At 41.6% G+C, this 15,490-nt stretch overlaps 1 protein-coding gene across 1 annotated transcript; it reads left to right on the top strand.

Annotated features, from left to right (window-relative positions):
- The first annotated feature begins 269 nt into the window (after positions 1-269).
- On the top strand, positions 270-14,623 carry ENAM (enamelin). Its single transcript, XM_027854494.1, has 6 exons — positions 270-351; positions 498-712; positions 2,999-3,061; positions 7,280-7,330; positions 11,594-12,001; positions 14,609-14,623. Exons 1-6 carry the CDS (start codon positions 270-272, stop codon positions 14,621-14,623), a joined length of 834 nt encoding a protein of 277 aa, XP_027710295.1.
- Positions 14,624-15,490: the final 867 nt, after the last annotated feature.

A 15,490-nucleotide genomic window follows, 5' to 3' on the forward strand; every position in this document is an offset into this window, starting at 1 on the left:
AGAGAAAGAACAATCCCTGTTTACCCAGACTCTTAATCTCATCCCCTTTATTACTTCTCTCCTCCTCTTTCTCCTTGACCTTCATTTTATAGACATCACCTTGTATAATATTAACTCAGCACAAATTCCTCATGCAATCCTAATTACACAGCCTGAAGCAAATGATATAGGCTGGCAGAACCACCAACCCAAACAGAAAATCTCTCATTCTTCTCCTTCCCTTCCTTTTTTTCTATTTTTTTCCTTGAGGACTGAAATGAAACTCTTATATGGCAGTCTGCCGCACAGACTTCTCAGCTGTTGGCCCAGCTGAAGGCATGAGGTTTCCTGGCAGCCTCTCTCCCTGTTCAGGTTTGGGGGGTTGACACCAGGGGATGGGGATTTGTTCTCTACACTGTCAGAGGTCACCAGATATCATGGTGATCTAGGTGTTGGGAATCTTCATCTTCAGCACTGCATCCCTCCCACTCCCCTCACCATTGTTGTCCCTCTTCCAGATGGCACACTTCAGTCCTCTGTATGGATACAATATACAACTTGGCCCGCAGTTTCCACAGCTCCAGATGCCAATGTGGCCCCAGCCACCACCAAACACATGGGTTCCCCAGAGTCCCATACCACCGAATATACCAAGACCACAGATGAAGGCAGGGAAAGGCCAGGAAACCCCAACAACCAGCCAGCCACTGCCAACAAAGCCACCTTCGAAGAAGCCCCCTGAGGGCCCCCCTCGGCCGAAAGAAGAGGATAATCATCCTCCAGTAAATGCTTGCTGCTTAGATCATCAATTGAATGTTATAGAGAGCCTCAGAGGGAATGAGGAAACTTCATTGCCCCCTGTTCATTTCAATACTCCTTCTAGACAAGGGTTATCAAACTATATAATGTGGATAGAACTAAATTATCACATCTTTAAATAATAATAATTACTGTTATCAATAGCATTTGTGTAGCACTGTGAGACTTGCAAAGTGCTTCATATATCATATCACTTGATTTTCACAAGAGCCCTGTGAGGTAGGTGGTATTACTGTCCCCATTTTACAGATGAGGAAATTAAAACTGAGAGACTTGAAGTCATTTGCCCAGCATCACACAGCTAGTTAGTGTCTGAGGCAGGATTTAAACTCAGATCTTCGTGGCTCCCAGGGCCAGAGTTCTATCCCCTGAGTGTTAAGCCATTCCCAACTCTGCATGACCCCATTTGAGCTTTCTTGGCAAAGATACTAGAGTGGTTTGCCATTTTCTTCTCCAGCTCATTTTATAGATGAGGAAACTCAGACAAATAGGGTTAAGTGACTTGTCCAGGGTCATACAGCTAGTAAGTGTCTGAGACCAGATTTGAACTTAGGAAAAATCTTCCTGACTCTAGGCCTGGCGTTCTATCCACTGCGTCACCTAGCCACCCACCCTAGAAGTGTCCTATACTTTCTACACTACTAAGGGTGGTGTTGAAGTCACTTATTTATTCAACAATTCAAACCATTCACCATTTAGAATCATGTTACTCAAGGGAACTGTGGTGTTTCAAAGATGCTGCTCTACCCTTTTTTTGTTTGTTTGTTTAATACAGAATCATGCAGGAATTTGTCTTGCTTGATGACACAGGTTTGCGAAAGAGGTTTCGTTCTTTCTCAGTGGGGAGAGGAGAAAGTAGGAGGGAGAGAAGGTGGATTTTCCTCGATCAAAAAAAATTAATTTTTAAAAAGGTCAAGTCACCTGCCATATTGGATACGGGCACTAGACTAAATGTTCAGAGACCCTGACTGCTGACTCTGCTATGTGACCCCAGCAAGTTGCTTTAATGACCCATGACTCAGTTTCCTCATTAGTAACATAAGAGAGTTGGCCAGCATGATCTCTATGTTTCCTCATAATTCTAAAATCCTACAACCTAAAGCCATTAGGTCTAGAATTGTGCTTTATGCAAGGCATGGAGGAGGACAACATGGTGTACCATTTGAGTTGGGTCATGACTGAAGGCAGGAAAGGGAACTAAAGAGATTGGGGGAAGGGGCTGAAATTATGATTTAGGTAGAGTATGGGATTCCCTAGTGGTAGTATTGCACAGTGAATAGAGACCTTTAAGTCAGGAAGGCCAGAATTCAAATCCTGCCTCTGACACATACTGACTGTGAGTTGGGCAAGTTGCTTACCTCCCAGTACCCTGGGAAACTCTCTAAGATGGATGAAAGGAAATAAGGATTTGTTAATTATTTATTAATTTTTATGACTAATTTATTATTATTTTATGCCAGGCACCATGCTAAGCACTTTACAAATATTGTTTCCCTTGATCCTAACAACAATGCTGCGAGGTAGGTGCTATTATAATCCCCATTTTACAAATGAGGAAACTGAGGGAGACCCAGAGTCACACAGCTAGCAAATGTCTGAGGTTACATTTGTCTGAGGTTACATAGATAGATAGATAGATAGATAGATAGATAGATAGATAGATAGATAGATAGACAGATAGATAGATAGAAAGATAAACAGGATAGAGACAGATAGATAGATAGACAGACAAATAGGAAAGAGACAGACAGACAGATAGCTAGATAGGATAAATAGATAAAGACAAACCGAAAATAAATAAATAATGATGGTTGATAAAGAAAAATAGTTTAGTGAAAAGGTACATGAATAGATGATAGCTAGATGGATGAATAAATAGATAAATAAGTAAACAAATAGAAGATAAAGATTGATGACAGATGAATAAAAAAGTAAATAAATAAAGATAACAGATGACAGGTAAAGAAATAGATAAAAAAGTAAATGAATAGATGATAGGTAGAGAGATAAATAAACAAAAAGAAATCAGTAAATGAACAGAAGATAGATGAATGAACAAATAAATAAATAGATAAGTAAATTAATAAATAAATGAACAAATCAATAAATAAGTAAACGAATAGAAGATAGATGTAGACTCATTCATGTTATTTTTCATTGGCCATTTTAACCCTTTTATTTCTCCCAACTCTTTCTCCAGCAATATCCGCCATATGGTAATGGGATGTTTCCTTTCCCCCAGCCACCATGGCTGTTTCCACAGGTAAGTCCCATTTTTAAGCCCTTATTAAGGAAGATTAGCATTTCGCCTTTTAAGTTAATAAGAGCTTCTCTGACAGTTCATGCACCATAATAAAAACATGACTTTCTTAGGATAGTCAGCAATTTAGCCACATATCACCAGTCAAGTCAGATACCTGGCACCATGTAGGTTAAGAAAACAAAAGGGCTGGTTTCCTAAACTTTCAGCCAATCGAACTGACATCGTGTCAAAGCAGTGAGATGGAGGAGGAAGAGCCCAGCCTTGGAGTCAGGAGAAAACTGAGCTCTGATCCAGGCTCTAGTCCTTAGTGTGTGACTTTTGGCAAGTCATTGTTCCCGGCTGAGCTTCACTTTCCCCATCTGTAAAATGGGGCTAATGATTCTCACACTATCTAGCTCACTGGGTTGTAAGTATTTTGTAAACCCCAAAGCACCAGGTAAATGGGAGTTACTGTCAAGTAGACACGGCATAAATTTTACCATGGGTAGGGATAAGATTCAATGAACAAACAAATGAGCGTTTATGTGCAAAGCCGTGGGAATACAAACAGAAAAGCAGCTCACATCTGATGGAGGGAAACAACACTCCGAGATGAGGGAATTCCCTCTTCCAATGCAAGTCATCACCTCCTCTGAAATTTGCAATCTTAAGAGAGGTGCCTAGAACACTGAAAGTCAGTCAGTCAGTCAGCAAGCACATTAAGCTCTCACTGTGTACCAGGTACCAAGCTAAGTATTAGGAACATAAAAAAGTCCAAAAAAAAACACCCCAAAACTGTAATGGGGGAGAAAATATGCAAATAACTAGTTATGTACAAAATATATACAAAGTAGATAGTAACTGAGAGAGGAGGGAAAGGATTCTGGACATAGTGGACAGCAGAGAAACCAAATCCAGTTGAGAAAGCTGCCCAGCAGAGACAACATTGGGTAGGGGTTGGGCAGTGGGGTAGGAGAAGTAGCGCGAAGACACACAAAGACTAGAAGGCTCATCGGGGCCCTACAGAGCTGCATCTATGAGCTATCTTGGCTACATGTGTTGGTGAGGAGAGGATTCTGGGCATGGGGGGAACAGCCTGTGTCAGACTGGGAGATAGGACACGGAATGCTGTGTGTAAAGAAAGAAAAGGAGGCCAGTGTGGCTGGGTGGAGGTTGTGTGGAGGGAGGAATAGGCTGAAAGACTTGAAAGATAGGGATGTGACAGGTTGTGAAGCATTTTCAGTTCCAAACAGAAGCTTGATTTTGGTTCGATAGAATCATTAGAGCTGTCCAGATGGAACTGGCTGCCTCAAAAGGCTGTGAATTCTCTAACAAGGAGGGATGGATGATCCATCATTGGAGATAGTGTAGAAGGTCCTTGCTCGCACGTGGGTTTGAGTAGATGGAGCCCAAGGTTCCTTGGAAGTCTAAGATTTTATTATTCTATGTGCATTAACCCCATGACCCCATAGATAAATTTTAGATAAATATACCATAGGTCAACATATAAATATATGTATAAGTATATAATATATTAGAAATATATGAGAATATAGAATCATATACTAAGAAGAAATGTTAAAATTTTTAGTTTAATTAAAATTTAAATATATATTTAATATATCAAAATATAAGAATTATATATTGGAAATATAAAGCTACATAAATATATAAGAATATAAAATTATATATTAGAAATATAATATATTAGAATATAGAATTATTAGAAATATAACACATTAGAATACAGACAGATATGAGAAATACATATGTTTAGAATATAAGAATTATATTTAGAAATGTGTATATAGAATATATTAGAATGTAGAATTATATATTAGAAATATATTAAAATACAGGCTTATATAAGAAATACAGAAATATATAATGTAGATTAGACTATAGAATTATATAATAAAAATATATTAGAATAACTATGTTAGAAATACACAATATATTAGAATATAGAATTATATATTAGACATATACAAATATATTTCTAAATACATATTAGAAACATGTTAGAATATAGAATGATACATTTGACTGTAAATATATAAATAACTCATCATAAAGCTATTTTACAAAAATAATGTTAAATTATGTTCCCAATGACCTTCAGTTTGAAAATGTTTCAATTAAAATACAAAAAAATTTGATTCCTCTCATTCTAATTTGGTTTTATATCATTGGAATTTTTAAACTATGCCTTGAAACTAGGAGAGTCAGTAAATGTGACAAAGGAAACTTGTCGGCCGCTTGTCAAAAAATGATTCAGTTAGGGTTAGATGAATGTGACTTTGTTGTAAACCTTGGCACTGGTTTTTCTCACTACAGATGTATAATCCAGGAGGCTTCCCATTGCCACCAAACCACCCATTTCATGGAGTAAGAATTTATTCAGTTTTTCTTCTTTCAAAGTGTTTGTTGTACTGAATTAAGTATATACTAAAACCACGGAGAGGCAATCCCTTTCAGGCAAAGTATTATAAGCATGGCACTGGAATGATTCACTCTTATCTAGGTAGAACACCCCAGAGAACTATGGGAAATGGCAGTTCCACATCAGGTTTCCCCCATGTTGTGTTCCCAGAAAGGAAACACCATTGCAGTCTGATTAGGGATATTTGTCTTGGCCCAAGGAAACTGCCATGGTGATGACCCAGGATCGGTCTGCTGGGCAATTATACACAAGTCACTCACTTGAGCACCATATCTCCCACAACTGGGGTCACCCTAGATGTGAAGGGATCCTCTACAAATAACAGAGCCTTTTCATCTCCATCATTAGGTCCTCTCCTACAGGGTGTGTGTGTGTGTGTGTGTGTGTGTGTGTGTGTGTGTATGTGTGTGTGTGTGTGTGTGTGTGTGCGCGCGCGCATGTGCATGTGTGAGCATGCATAGGTGGCTGTGTGCGTATATGTGTTTATGTATGGAGAGGATGGTTGTGGGAAGAAGGTACCCCAAAAGTCATCTCCATATCAGAGGATGGAGATCTGACATCTTTGTATTTATCAGTAAAATGAGACTCCGCCGCTGATTCTGATTCTTTTCAGGGATTCAGATGATACCAGGCAGAGCTCAAGAGTATTATGTTCATGACACACAGAAACTTGTTGCACCTAGACAGGCAACTGACAATAAACTGAGTCAATGTTCATATTGTTAGAGGCATCTAGTTGGCACAGTGGATACAGCACCAAACCAGGAGTCAGGAAGACTAGAACTGAAATCTTGCCTCAGACACTTCATATGTGACCCTGGGCAAGTCACTTAATCTATGTCAGTCTCAGTTTTCCTCATCTGTAAAATGAGGATAATAATAACACCAATTTCACAGGGTGGTTGTGAGGACCAAATGGAATAATATGCACGTGTGAATGTTTTGTAAGCCTTAGAATTATCATCATCATTATTATTATTATAATTATTATTATTATTCTCCACTTTATGGATGGGGAAACTGAGGCCCAGAGAGGTAATGACTTGCTACTGACTCCAAGTAGTATGTTCCTTCTTCTATATCATTCTGTCTCACTTTAAGAAGTGGAAGTTGCTATTGAAATAATGTCACGTTTATAACATGACTTAAGAGTCAACAAAACAGTTAACCTGCATTTTCTCATTTGATCCTCACAATACCCTGTGAGGTAGGTAATTTTAATTCCATTTACTCAGCATTTACTAAGGCAAGGCCCAAAAGCAATATGCCCCAGTGGATGGACTTGGAGTAAGGAACATTTAAATTTAAATCCCACTGCTGCCACATATGTACTGTGTGATCCTGGGGAAATCACTTAACTTCCCAGTGCTCTAAAACCATAAGTGGCAATGTAGATGCCAATCTACGTTGCTAGGGGGAGTTTTTGTCATCTGAAGTTCCCTACACCACAGGCCCAGCCCCCATCCCTACAGATGATGAGTACGGTCATGGAAGAAGGGCCAATGAGGCCAGTCCTCATCAGCCAAAGACTTTGTGCCTAGCCAATCAGGATTGGGCTTTTGGGCCAGTGCCTGATTGCACTATCATTGTGATTGTTGGACGGTGTCAGATAAGATAGACTCGGGTAATCCAGGAACATGAGAGTTAATGATGCCTGATGGGAATGCTCACCTCTAAGTCCACTGCTTGGGGCTTTCACAGAGACATAGTGGTCAGGGCCAGGACTGTAGTAAGGGTTCTTTTTGGTTTTCATTGAGTTTCTCTTAGTTGACTTGACCATGTTTTCCCCCTTTCAGCAAGTGCCTCCGGGGTATGGACGTCCACCAGTCAGCAATGAGGAAGGTGGGGTAAGTGGAATTCAAATCATAGACCCGCACTAGAAATCACCCTTTATCAGCGTTCTCCTTCTGTTCGGGTATCCTGCAAAGAAAGCCACTGAATCCACCCAAGAAGCGTAGCCCTTTGTGCCCAGGGCTTAAAGGAAATTAGACAGCGAGAGAAGAGAAAACCGAGCAAGGCAGCCAAAAACAACTTCACGTAATCTGTCTCTTCATTTCATTCTCTGTGAGAGAACGTTAAGAGTGTCCGAAATCTGTTTTCTTAGTCTACTAACGCTGGAAACAGGAAAAGGAACCCAGGATAACTTGGAATCATAGTTTTCAAAACTAGAAGCACCACTGAGGTCAACTCATCCACCCTCCCCATTTTACAAATGAGGAAACTGAGGCCTCGGAAGGTTACATAACTTATCAAAGGTTACACATTTAATTAATGACAGAGTGAAAATTGGAATACAGGTCTTCTGAGCATAGTCGAATGCTAGTGTTACGGACTAATGGTCTGATGTCTTGATTTTATGGGACAAGAGACCCATCGTTGTTATGATTAAAATGTGAATTACTATAGCTGGGTCTGCTGGGGCACGAGCTCTATGGACTGGTCATCTAAGCCATCCGAAGGGATCACTTTCTACATTACCCTATCTGCCTGATTTACCCCCTTGAAATATTTGGTTCTGTTGGATCTGTGAGAATGGTACTTCCAAGGGTGTCAGTCATTGAAGCCTGTGCCAACTCCTAGCAAAGATGGACCCTGGGCCAAGCACTGCAAAATCACTCCTGGGAACAGAAGCAATACAGAAAGCACCTCAGATTGACTTTTTTAGGACAAAGACATGGGAAGGAGGCTGTGGGAGGGTGAAGGGGAGGAGAGACCTCAGGGCACAGGACCATACATCTAAGTAAGAAGGTACCTTAAAGGCCAGCTAGCCCAACCCCTTTCATTTTACAGCTTAGAAATGTATACTTGAATACATGTTTGGAACAGACATTTTGTTTTTCTTTCCTTCTCAATGGGGTTAGGGAGAAGGTAGGAACAAGAGAAGATGGATTTCCATTGATTGGAAAATATAAAAATTTAATCAAAAAAAGTAAATGAATTTATAGAAATCTATAGTTGAGAAAAATGGTGACCAAGAAAGATCTGTCAAAGATGTAAAGCCATATAAGGTGAAGAGACCTCAGCACACCACCTTATGGAGGAGGGAGGAACCCAAATTCCTGTGGTCCACAGAGATCCCAGGTCAGATTGAGTTCACTGCCAAGGAGTCTTACTGCAGGCACAGGAGTAAGACAGGGCCAGGTGAGGGAAAAGCTCACCTGTTATTCAGCTACTGGGTTAAAGGAAGAATGCCATCTGGTAGCTTCCTATTTTAATTAATTATTCTTGCCAACTAAATGCTAATGTCAGGAGTTTTTTTCCTATCTGATGAAGAACAAGTGGTATTTGAGCCTCCTAAATTTTGTCACCCTGACTGAAGGCCTGGTTGCCCCCATGGTTGTTATGGTTCTACCTGCAGTCCATTGTAGCATAGATATAGATGAATGATGATGAAGATGATGATGGATGGATAGATAAGGGATAAAGAGATAGATATGTGGGCGGACAGATGGGTGGATGGATGGATAGACAGGTGATAGGTACATGAATGGGCAGATAGATGAATGGATAGATTGATGATGAATGAATAGGTGCTGGATATAGAAAAATAGATGGATAGATGGATGGATGGATAGATAGATACTTGGATGGATGCATAAACGTGTAATAGATACATGGATGGATAGGTAGATCAATGATGAATAGATAGATGGATAGGTGATAGATAAGTGAATGGATAGACAGATGATAGAAGGATGGACAGATAGATAAACAGATAGACAGATTATAGATACACGGATGAATAGATTAATAGATACCTGGATGGATGGATAGACAGATGATAGATGGATAAGAGAGAGACAAAGAGAGAGAAAGAGAGAGAGAAAGAAAGAGAGAGAGAGGAGATGGCAGGCATGACATCTGTGGTCTCAGAAAGCCTGGCTGGGCTCCAGCGCCAGCCGTACTAACCATCAGCTCTGTGGGAAACCACTTCATTTCTCTGAGCTTCAGTTTCCTCATATCTAGAACTCGTATAATGACACACACTCTACCTCTATCACAGGGCTTTAGAGTTTCTAAAGCACCATGTCATTGTGAACTGTTTATCACAGCTGTGTTTAACCAAGAATACTGCATTCAGAGCAGTGGTAGGAAGAACCTAACAGAAATAGCAAGGTGGTGCAATGGACAAAACACTAAGCCTGGAGCCAGGAAGGCCTCAGTTCAAATCCAGTCTCCGACACTTATCTAGCAGTGTGACCCCAGATAAGTCACTTAGCTGCTGCTTGCCTTAGTTTCCCCAACTGTAAAATGGGAATAAAAACAGCAACTACCTCACAGGTTTGCTGTGAGGATCAAATGAAATATTTGTAAAGTGCCTGGCTCATAGGAGGTGCTATGTAAATACTAGCTATTATTTAATTTTTATTATGATTACTGTTGTTGTCGCTGTTCTCATAGTAGAAGAATCTCAGGGTATATTTGGACCAGATTCAGAAATCTATAGTACATCCTTTGTTCCAACCTGTCATTTTCTCTGTGACCTTAAATATGGCACCTCACTTGTCTGTCTATCATTTTTTTCTATCTATAAAATGAGAATAATTCTCTCCCTCCCCAAAAAGTTCCTATAGTAATAAGTATGATTGAGGCTCAGCCTTCTGGCTAAGCTCAAACATGCGTGTAAACAAGGAGACCAAATTTCTAGTTCTGGCTATTTCTGTTACTATGGATATGGGGAAGTCCTCTGAGCATTAGTCTAGCCCCATCTGTTGGACTAGATGAACTCCAAGATCCTTCTATATTCTGAGATTCTGTGGATTTATGATCCTATTCCCTGCTGAAAGCACCAAGTGTAACATTACCACTAAACAGTAATACTCTCCGGGGCAGCTAGATGACATAGTGGATAGAGCTCTGGCCTTGGAGTCAAGGTATCTGAGTTCAAATCTGGCCTCAGACACTTGACACTTACTAGCTGTATGACCCTGGCCAAGTCACTTAACTCTGATTGCCTCACCAAAAAGCAAAAAAAAAAAAAAAAAGTACTTTATAGATTTAGGGGCAGCTACGTGGCACAGTGGATAGAGCACCGGCCCTGGATTCAGGAAGACCTGAGTTCAAATCCGGCCTCAGACACATAACACTTACTAGCTGTGTGACGCTGGGCAAGTCACTTAATCCCCACTGACCAATGGAAAAAAAAAAGTAAAAAAAAACAAAAAACAAAAAAAAAAGCCTCTGACCAAACATACGGCAGTCTTAAACAGAGTGGGCAGCTGCCTACATGATGTGATTGTAAGGACTCAGGAAGGTTCCTGGTTTACAAGAATACTTCCCCCAACAATGTTCACCAATGCTTAGAATTCCTCCAATAGGAGACAATTAGAAGTAAGATTTAAAAAGCAAATGCCCTCAGAAAAGGTAACAATTGAGAAATTGATGCTGAGGTGTAAGTTAGTAGTATTGACTCCTCTCCCGACTGTAGGTTTGCCAGGGGTGTAGGAATTGGGACCTGAAAGATATGAGAAGATAGGGAGAGAGGACATACAAAAGGTAGCCTGAGGATGTTAAGACAAATTCTGCCTACTTCACGATTCTGCTTGAGACTGGCCTTAACATGGCTCATGGCCCATAGAGGAGGATGCTTTAAGCAATCCAAATGATTTTGGCCAACTGGCTTTTTCTGAATGCCTATCCAATTTGGAATTTTATGGGGGATTTTGGTGCAGATCTGTGATTTCATGGTTACTACATAGTTACCAAATACCATTACTTCACTGACATAAGGGGCTTGGAAGTGAGGAAATTCCTTCTCTTGATATAGGTCAACACTCATCTGCAGCTCACAGTCTTAGAGAGTTGCCTAGAACACAGACAGGTTAAGTGATTTGCCCAGGGTCACATAGTCAGTACATGTCACAGACAAAACTTGAACCCAGGTTTTTCTGGCTTTGGGGATGGCTCTTTGGGCACTACGCCATGATACCTAGATATTTAATATGAGAAAAAAAAGATTATTCTTGAGAGTAGAAGTCAAAGCTAACGTGATACTACATAAATTCAGAGAATACATGGCTGATGGGACTCCCTCTTCATATTAAGAATTTCCAAAGAAACATTGTTGAGCAACAAAGAGAAATTCCTGATTTACTTCTTTCTCCCTACAGAATCCTTATTTTGGCTATTTTGGATATCACGGATTTGGAGGGCGACACCCGTATTATTCAGAAGAGATGTATGAACAAGATTATGAACAGCCCAAAGAGGAGGATCCACCCAAAGTGGAGAGCACCACCTCAGCCCCTCCCCCAAACACCACAGCCCTTGAGAACAATTCAACTCAACCAACTGTACCTAGCCCAGGAGGCAGTCAAGGTGGAAATGAGACCAGTCCAACAGGGAATGATGCTCAAGCTCAGAACCCTGGGAACAACCAAGGAGTACATCCTGGGGTTCACTCAACTCCTTCTGTTAATATCTCAATTCATGATGTACTAGGAAGCCAGATACCCCAGGTCCCAAGTCAGTCAAATATTTTTGAAAACTCTCCAGACCCTAATTTTGGAGGCTTTCCTGTGGGCAGACAATGGATCCAAACAGGACTCCCTTCAGGACCTAGGATGATGATCCCGTTTTATGGAAATTATCCCGATCAAAGGACCTACCAATGGCATAATTTGGCCTATGTAAGCAAACAAATAGCTGACCCAGGAAACACAGCTTACCAAAAAGTTTATCCTTACATTTCTAAGAGCAATTTTCCCAATTATGTATCAAATCTAGTAATTAACAGGCAAAAACCCCAGAGTCCAACCAAACAGCCTGAAGAAACAAATAGTGGGTTAACAGATCCCAAACATGTCACTGCCCATAGAGATGAGCAGACTCAAAACCCAAAAGAGAATCCAACAACCCAGACAGAAAGGAAAACCTTTCCTACAAGGGTCCCAATCGGCACCTGGAGAAACTCACAAGGTTATGAGACTAACAAGTCAAATTATAAATTACCTCCTCCAGAGGGCAACCCTCCAGTACCAAGTGTCAATTCAGTTGACCAACATGAAGATTCTTATTATCCAAGAATAAATTCCAAGAAATTCCCAGCTAATATACAAACATCAAATTTTCCCAAGGGAATGGCTTCAGAACCAAGAAAAGATTCATCTGATACTGAAATTAACCCACCAGAAATGAAACCTGGAACCCACCACCCTACATATACTGAGGAAGTACCCTATCCTTCAAGAGAATCCTTTTCTCCTGGAAGCAACACATGGAACCCCCAACAAGGATCTCCAATTTTTGAGGATGAAACTATGAGGCAGGAAGGTTCTTTACTTTATCCAGCCCTTGGAGTAAGAGGAAATGTCGCTTACCCTGAATATACTTCCTATGATCCCCAAAGGAACTCTCCTTATGCTAAAGGTAATACATGGGATGAACGAGATGACTTTCCTGGTACTTTCAGGCCAGCAGGCCAACCAGGAAACCCATCATACACTCTGAATATTCCTTCAGGTCAGAGACATCCATCAACTTACAATGAAGAGGATCCAATTGACCCAGCAGGGGATGAGATTTATCAGGGACCTAAAGATTGGGGGAAGGAATCCAACTTCAAAGAAAGTCAAGTTAGGTACCGCCAAAAATACCTGCATGCCCCAAGTCATCCATCTGGAACAAAGGGATACCTCCAGCATTCCACAAATAACTTACCAAGACAAAGAGGTTCTATTTATGGTGAACATCATCCCTGGCACCCAGAAGAGCGGGTTCCCTCTTACAAGATGGCTCCTCCTCTAACACCGTCGGGAGAAAAAAGTGGGTATTATTATCCTTCTAATGCCTTTGAAGAGGAAGAGAGTGTGCCATCTCCATCCTGGGGATCATGGGACCAAAAGATTTATGTCCCAGCAAGGAAAGGAAGGCTGCCATATTACAGTAGAAATTCCTGGGGTCAGGCCACCAGTTTACACAAATCCACAGCAAGTGTCCTGAGTCAAACAGACAATCGACCCCTTTCCAGCAACTTTCCAGGTGAGCTTAAAGGAAACCCAACATATCAAGAAGCAGAAAGCATCAACTATGACACCGAGCACATTAATAGGGTAAATTTACCCAAGAATGAACAGTTTACTGTCACGGAATCTGTGATTCAAAACAACCCAATAAATCAAGGGGAAGCAAGTTCATATCCCCCAGCCAGCCAAAGAAATCCCTGCTGTGCTGGTGACCCCATAGGGCTCAAAGATGGCAGCCCTCTTATACCACTGGACTACTCTCCACCCTTTGGTCTTGTTTCAGGGGAGCATGGAGAAAGAAATCCAGTGTATGCAGAGGGCAGTTACACTAAGCATGCTAGGCACATCATCTACCCCCCAGACATCCAATCCAACCAACAAAATAGTTCCGAGAAAAATCTACCTGAGGAAGGAGAGAATGCAGATCCCTTCAGGGACAATACAGTCACGTTGAAAAAAAGCTCACCATGTTCTAAAAGGAGTGAAGTAGGCCAGATGGAAAGTGTGGCTTTTTCTGAAGCTGACTCCCTCCAAGCAAACACACCATGCCGCAAAAGTATCTTTAGAGGAGATGGGAACAACGTCCTGGCAAAAATCTTTGGTGCTGACCAGTTCATTGAAAGAACCAATAACCTTATTCCTGAGGAACTCGAGGCTCCCGAAGAAAGGCCCAAGTCAGAAAATATCCAAAGTGAAGGGGGAGGAAGTGAGGGTCGCAGGAAACAGAAAGGAGTGCCTAGTATCCAACAGGTGCCATGCCTCCACTCCATGCCAGAAAAGCATCTCCCTTCCAGCACAGGTCTTCCGTTTGGCAAGAGAAGACCAGATCTATCGGACGGAGAGCCAGCACTGGTCTCTGCCCAGCCCAGCAGCACTCTGACTGGATTGGATGCCAGGGAACAGCTCGGTGATATGAATATCGACCCACTCATTGCCTCAGAGCTGCCTCTTTCCTTTCTGTCCCTTCCAAGAGAGATTCCAAGAAATGCAGAGCTTCAGGTGCCAGACTGCCTGCTGCTTCAGAGCTAGGGACCCTCCGACAGAAGATAAACGGCACCTTACAGCAGTGGTTCCCAAACTGATTTTGCATCGCTAAGACTCCTTCTGGATCAGAACATATCTGGTGACCAACACTCCCTCCATATCCCCCACATTTCCTAGTCGCAGCAGCCTTGATGGTGCTGGGGAAAATCCCTAGCCAGTCAGGCTACTTGCCGAAGCCCAGGGTGGTTATCCAGGGAAGGCTGGATCTTGTACTTAGGTGGCACAGCCAGCCATCAAGGCTTAGAGAGGCCCATCTTACCCATCCTGGGTACTCTTTGCTTGCTGATACTTCCCATGTCTCTGAAGATGCAACATTTTCAAGACAGCTGGCTTCTGCAACAGTTAGAAGCCTCAGGAACTTTCCGTTTGAGTGCAGAATTCTCTGCTCGGTCTAGCCTGATCTGTGTGCTTTTTACTTTTTTTTTTCTGATTTTGGTCTTTGTTGGAATTTTTCCTATTTCTCTCTAATTTAAGGTTCTCTTTGTGGCAGAAGAGGCAATGTGGCAATGGTGATTAGAGAGTTGACCTTGAAGCCAGGAAGACATGGGCTCACATCCTGGCCCTGGTTCATCCAGGCTCTGTGGCCCTAGGCAAGTTCTTAACTTCTCTGTGCTTTCTAGGCAATTCTCTAAGGCTTTAAGTTGCAGAGAAGGTGTTAGCCTCCCTTAGCAGAAGGACTTTCCTCACCCTGGAGTTCCCTATGCTAATGAAATCTTGGGTTCACTCCCTTGTGGAATGCTTTCTCCTCCCCCCATTCACCCCCTTTTTTCTCTCTTTATATGACATTTTCCTCCTCTGTCTCCTTTAATTTTTCTTTCTTTCTCCTGTTTCTAATTTTCCCCCCATCTTTCTTCCTTTGTAGCATGACTTTCTTAGTACTTTCTACTCTCATATTGACTTCATTTTCTCACCCCATGGGCTGCCCTTCTTTGATGGTCTTCTCTCTCTCTGTCTCTCTGTCTTTCTGTCTGTCTGTCTCTCTCTCTCTCTGCCTTCAAT

This window comes from Vombatus ursinus, unplaced genomic scaffold (genome assembly GCF_900497805.2).
Source record: "Vombatus ursinus unplaced genomic scaffold, bare-nosed wombat genome assembly UNPS02010461.1, whole genome shotgun sequence".
In the NCBI taxonomy this organism is placed as follows: Eukaryota; Metazoa; Chordata; class Mammalia; order Diprotodontia; family Vombatidae; genus Vombatus; species Vombatus ursinus.

Coding starts and splice junctions, on each gene's coding strand:
- ENAM (XM_027854494.1), top strand. CDS start 270: ATGGCAGTCTGCCGCACAGACTTCTCAGCTGTTGGCCCAGCTGAAGGC. Junction 3,062..7,279: donor CACCATGGCTGTTTCCACAG/GTAAGTCCCATT, acceptor TCCCCCTTTCAG/CAAGTGCCTCCGGGGTATGG. Junction 7,331..11,593: donor TCAGCAATGAGGAAGGTGGG/GTAAGTGGAATT, acceptor TTCTCCCTACAG/AATCCTTATTTTGGCTATTT.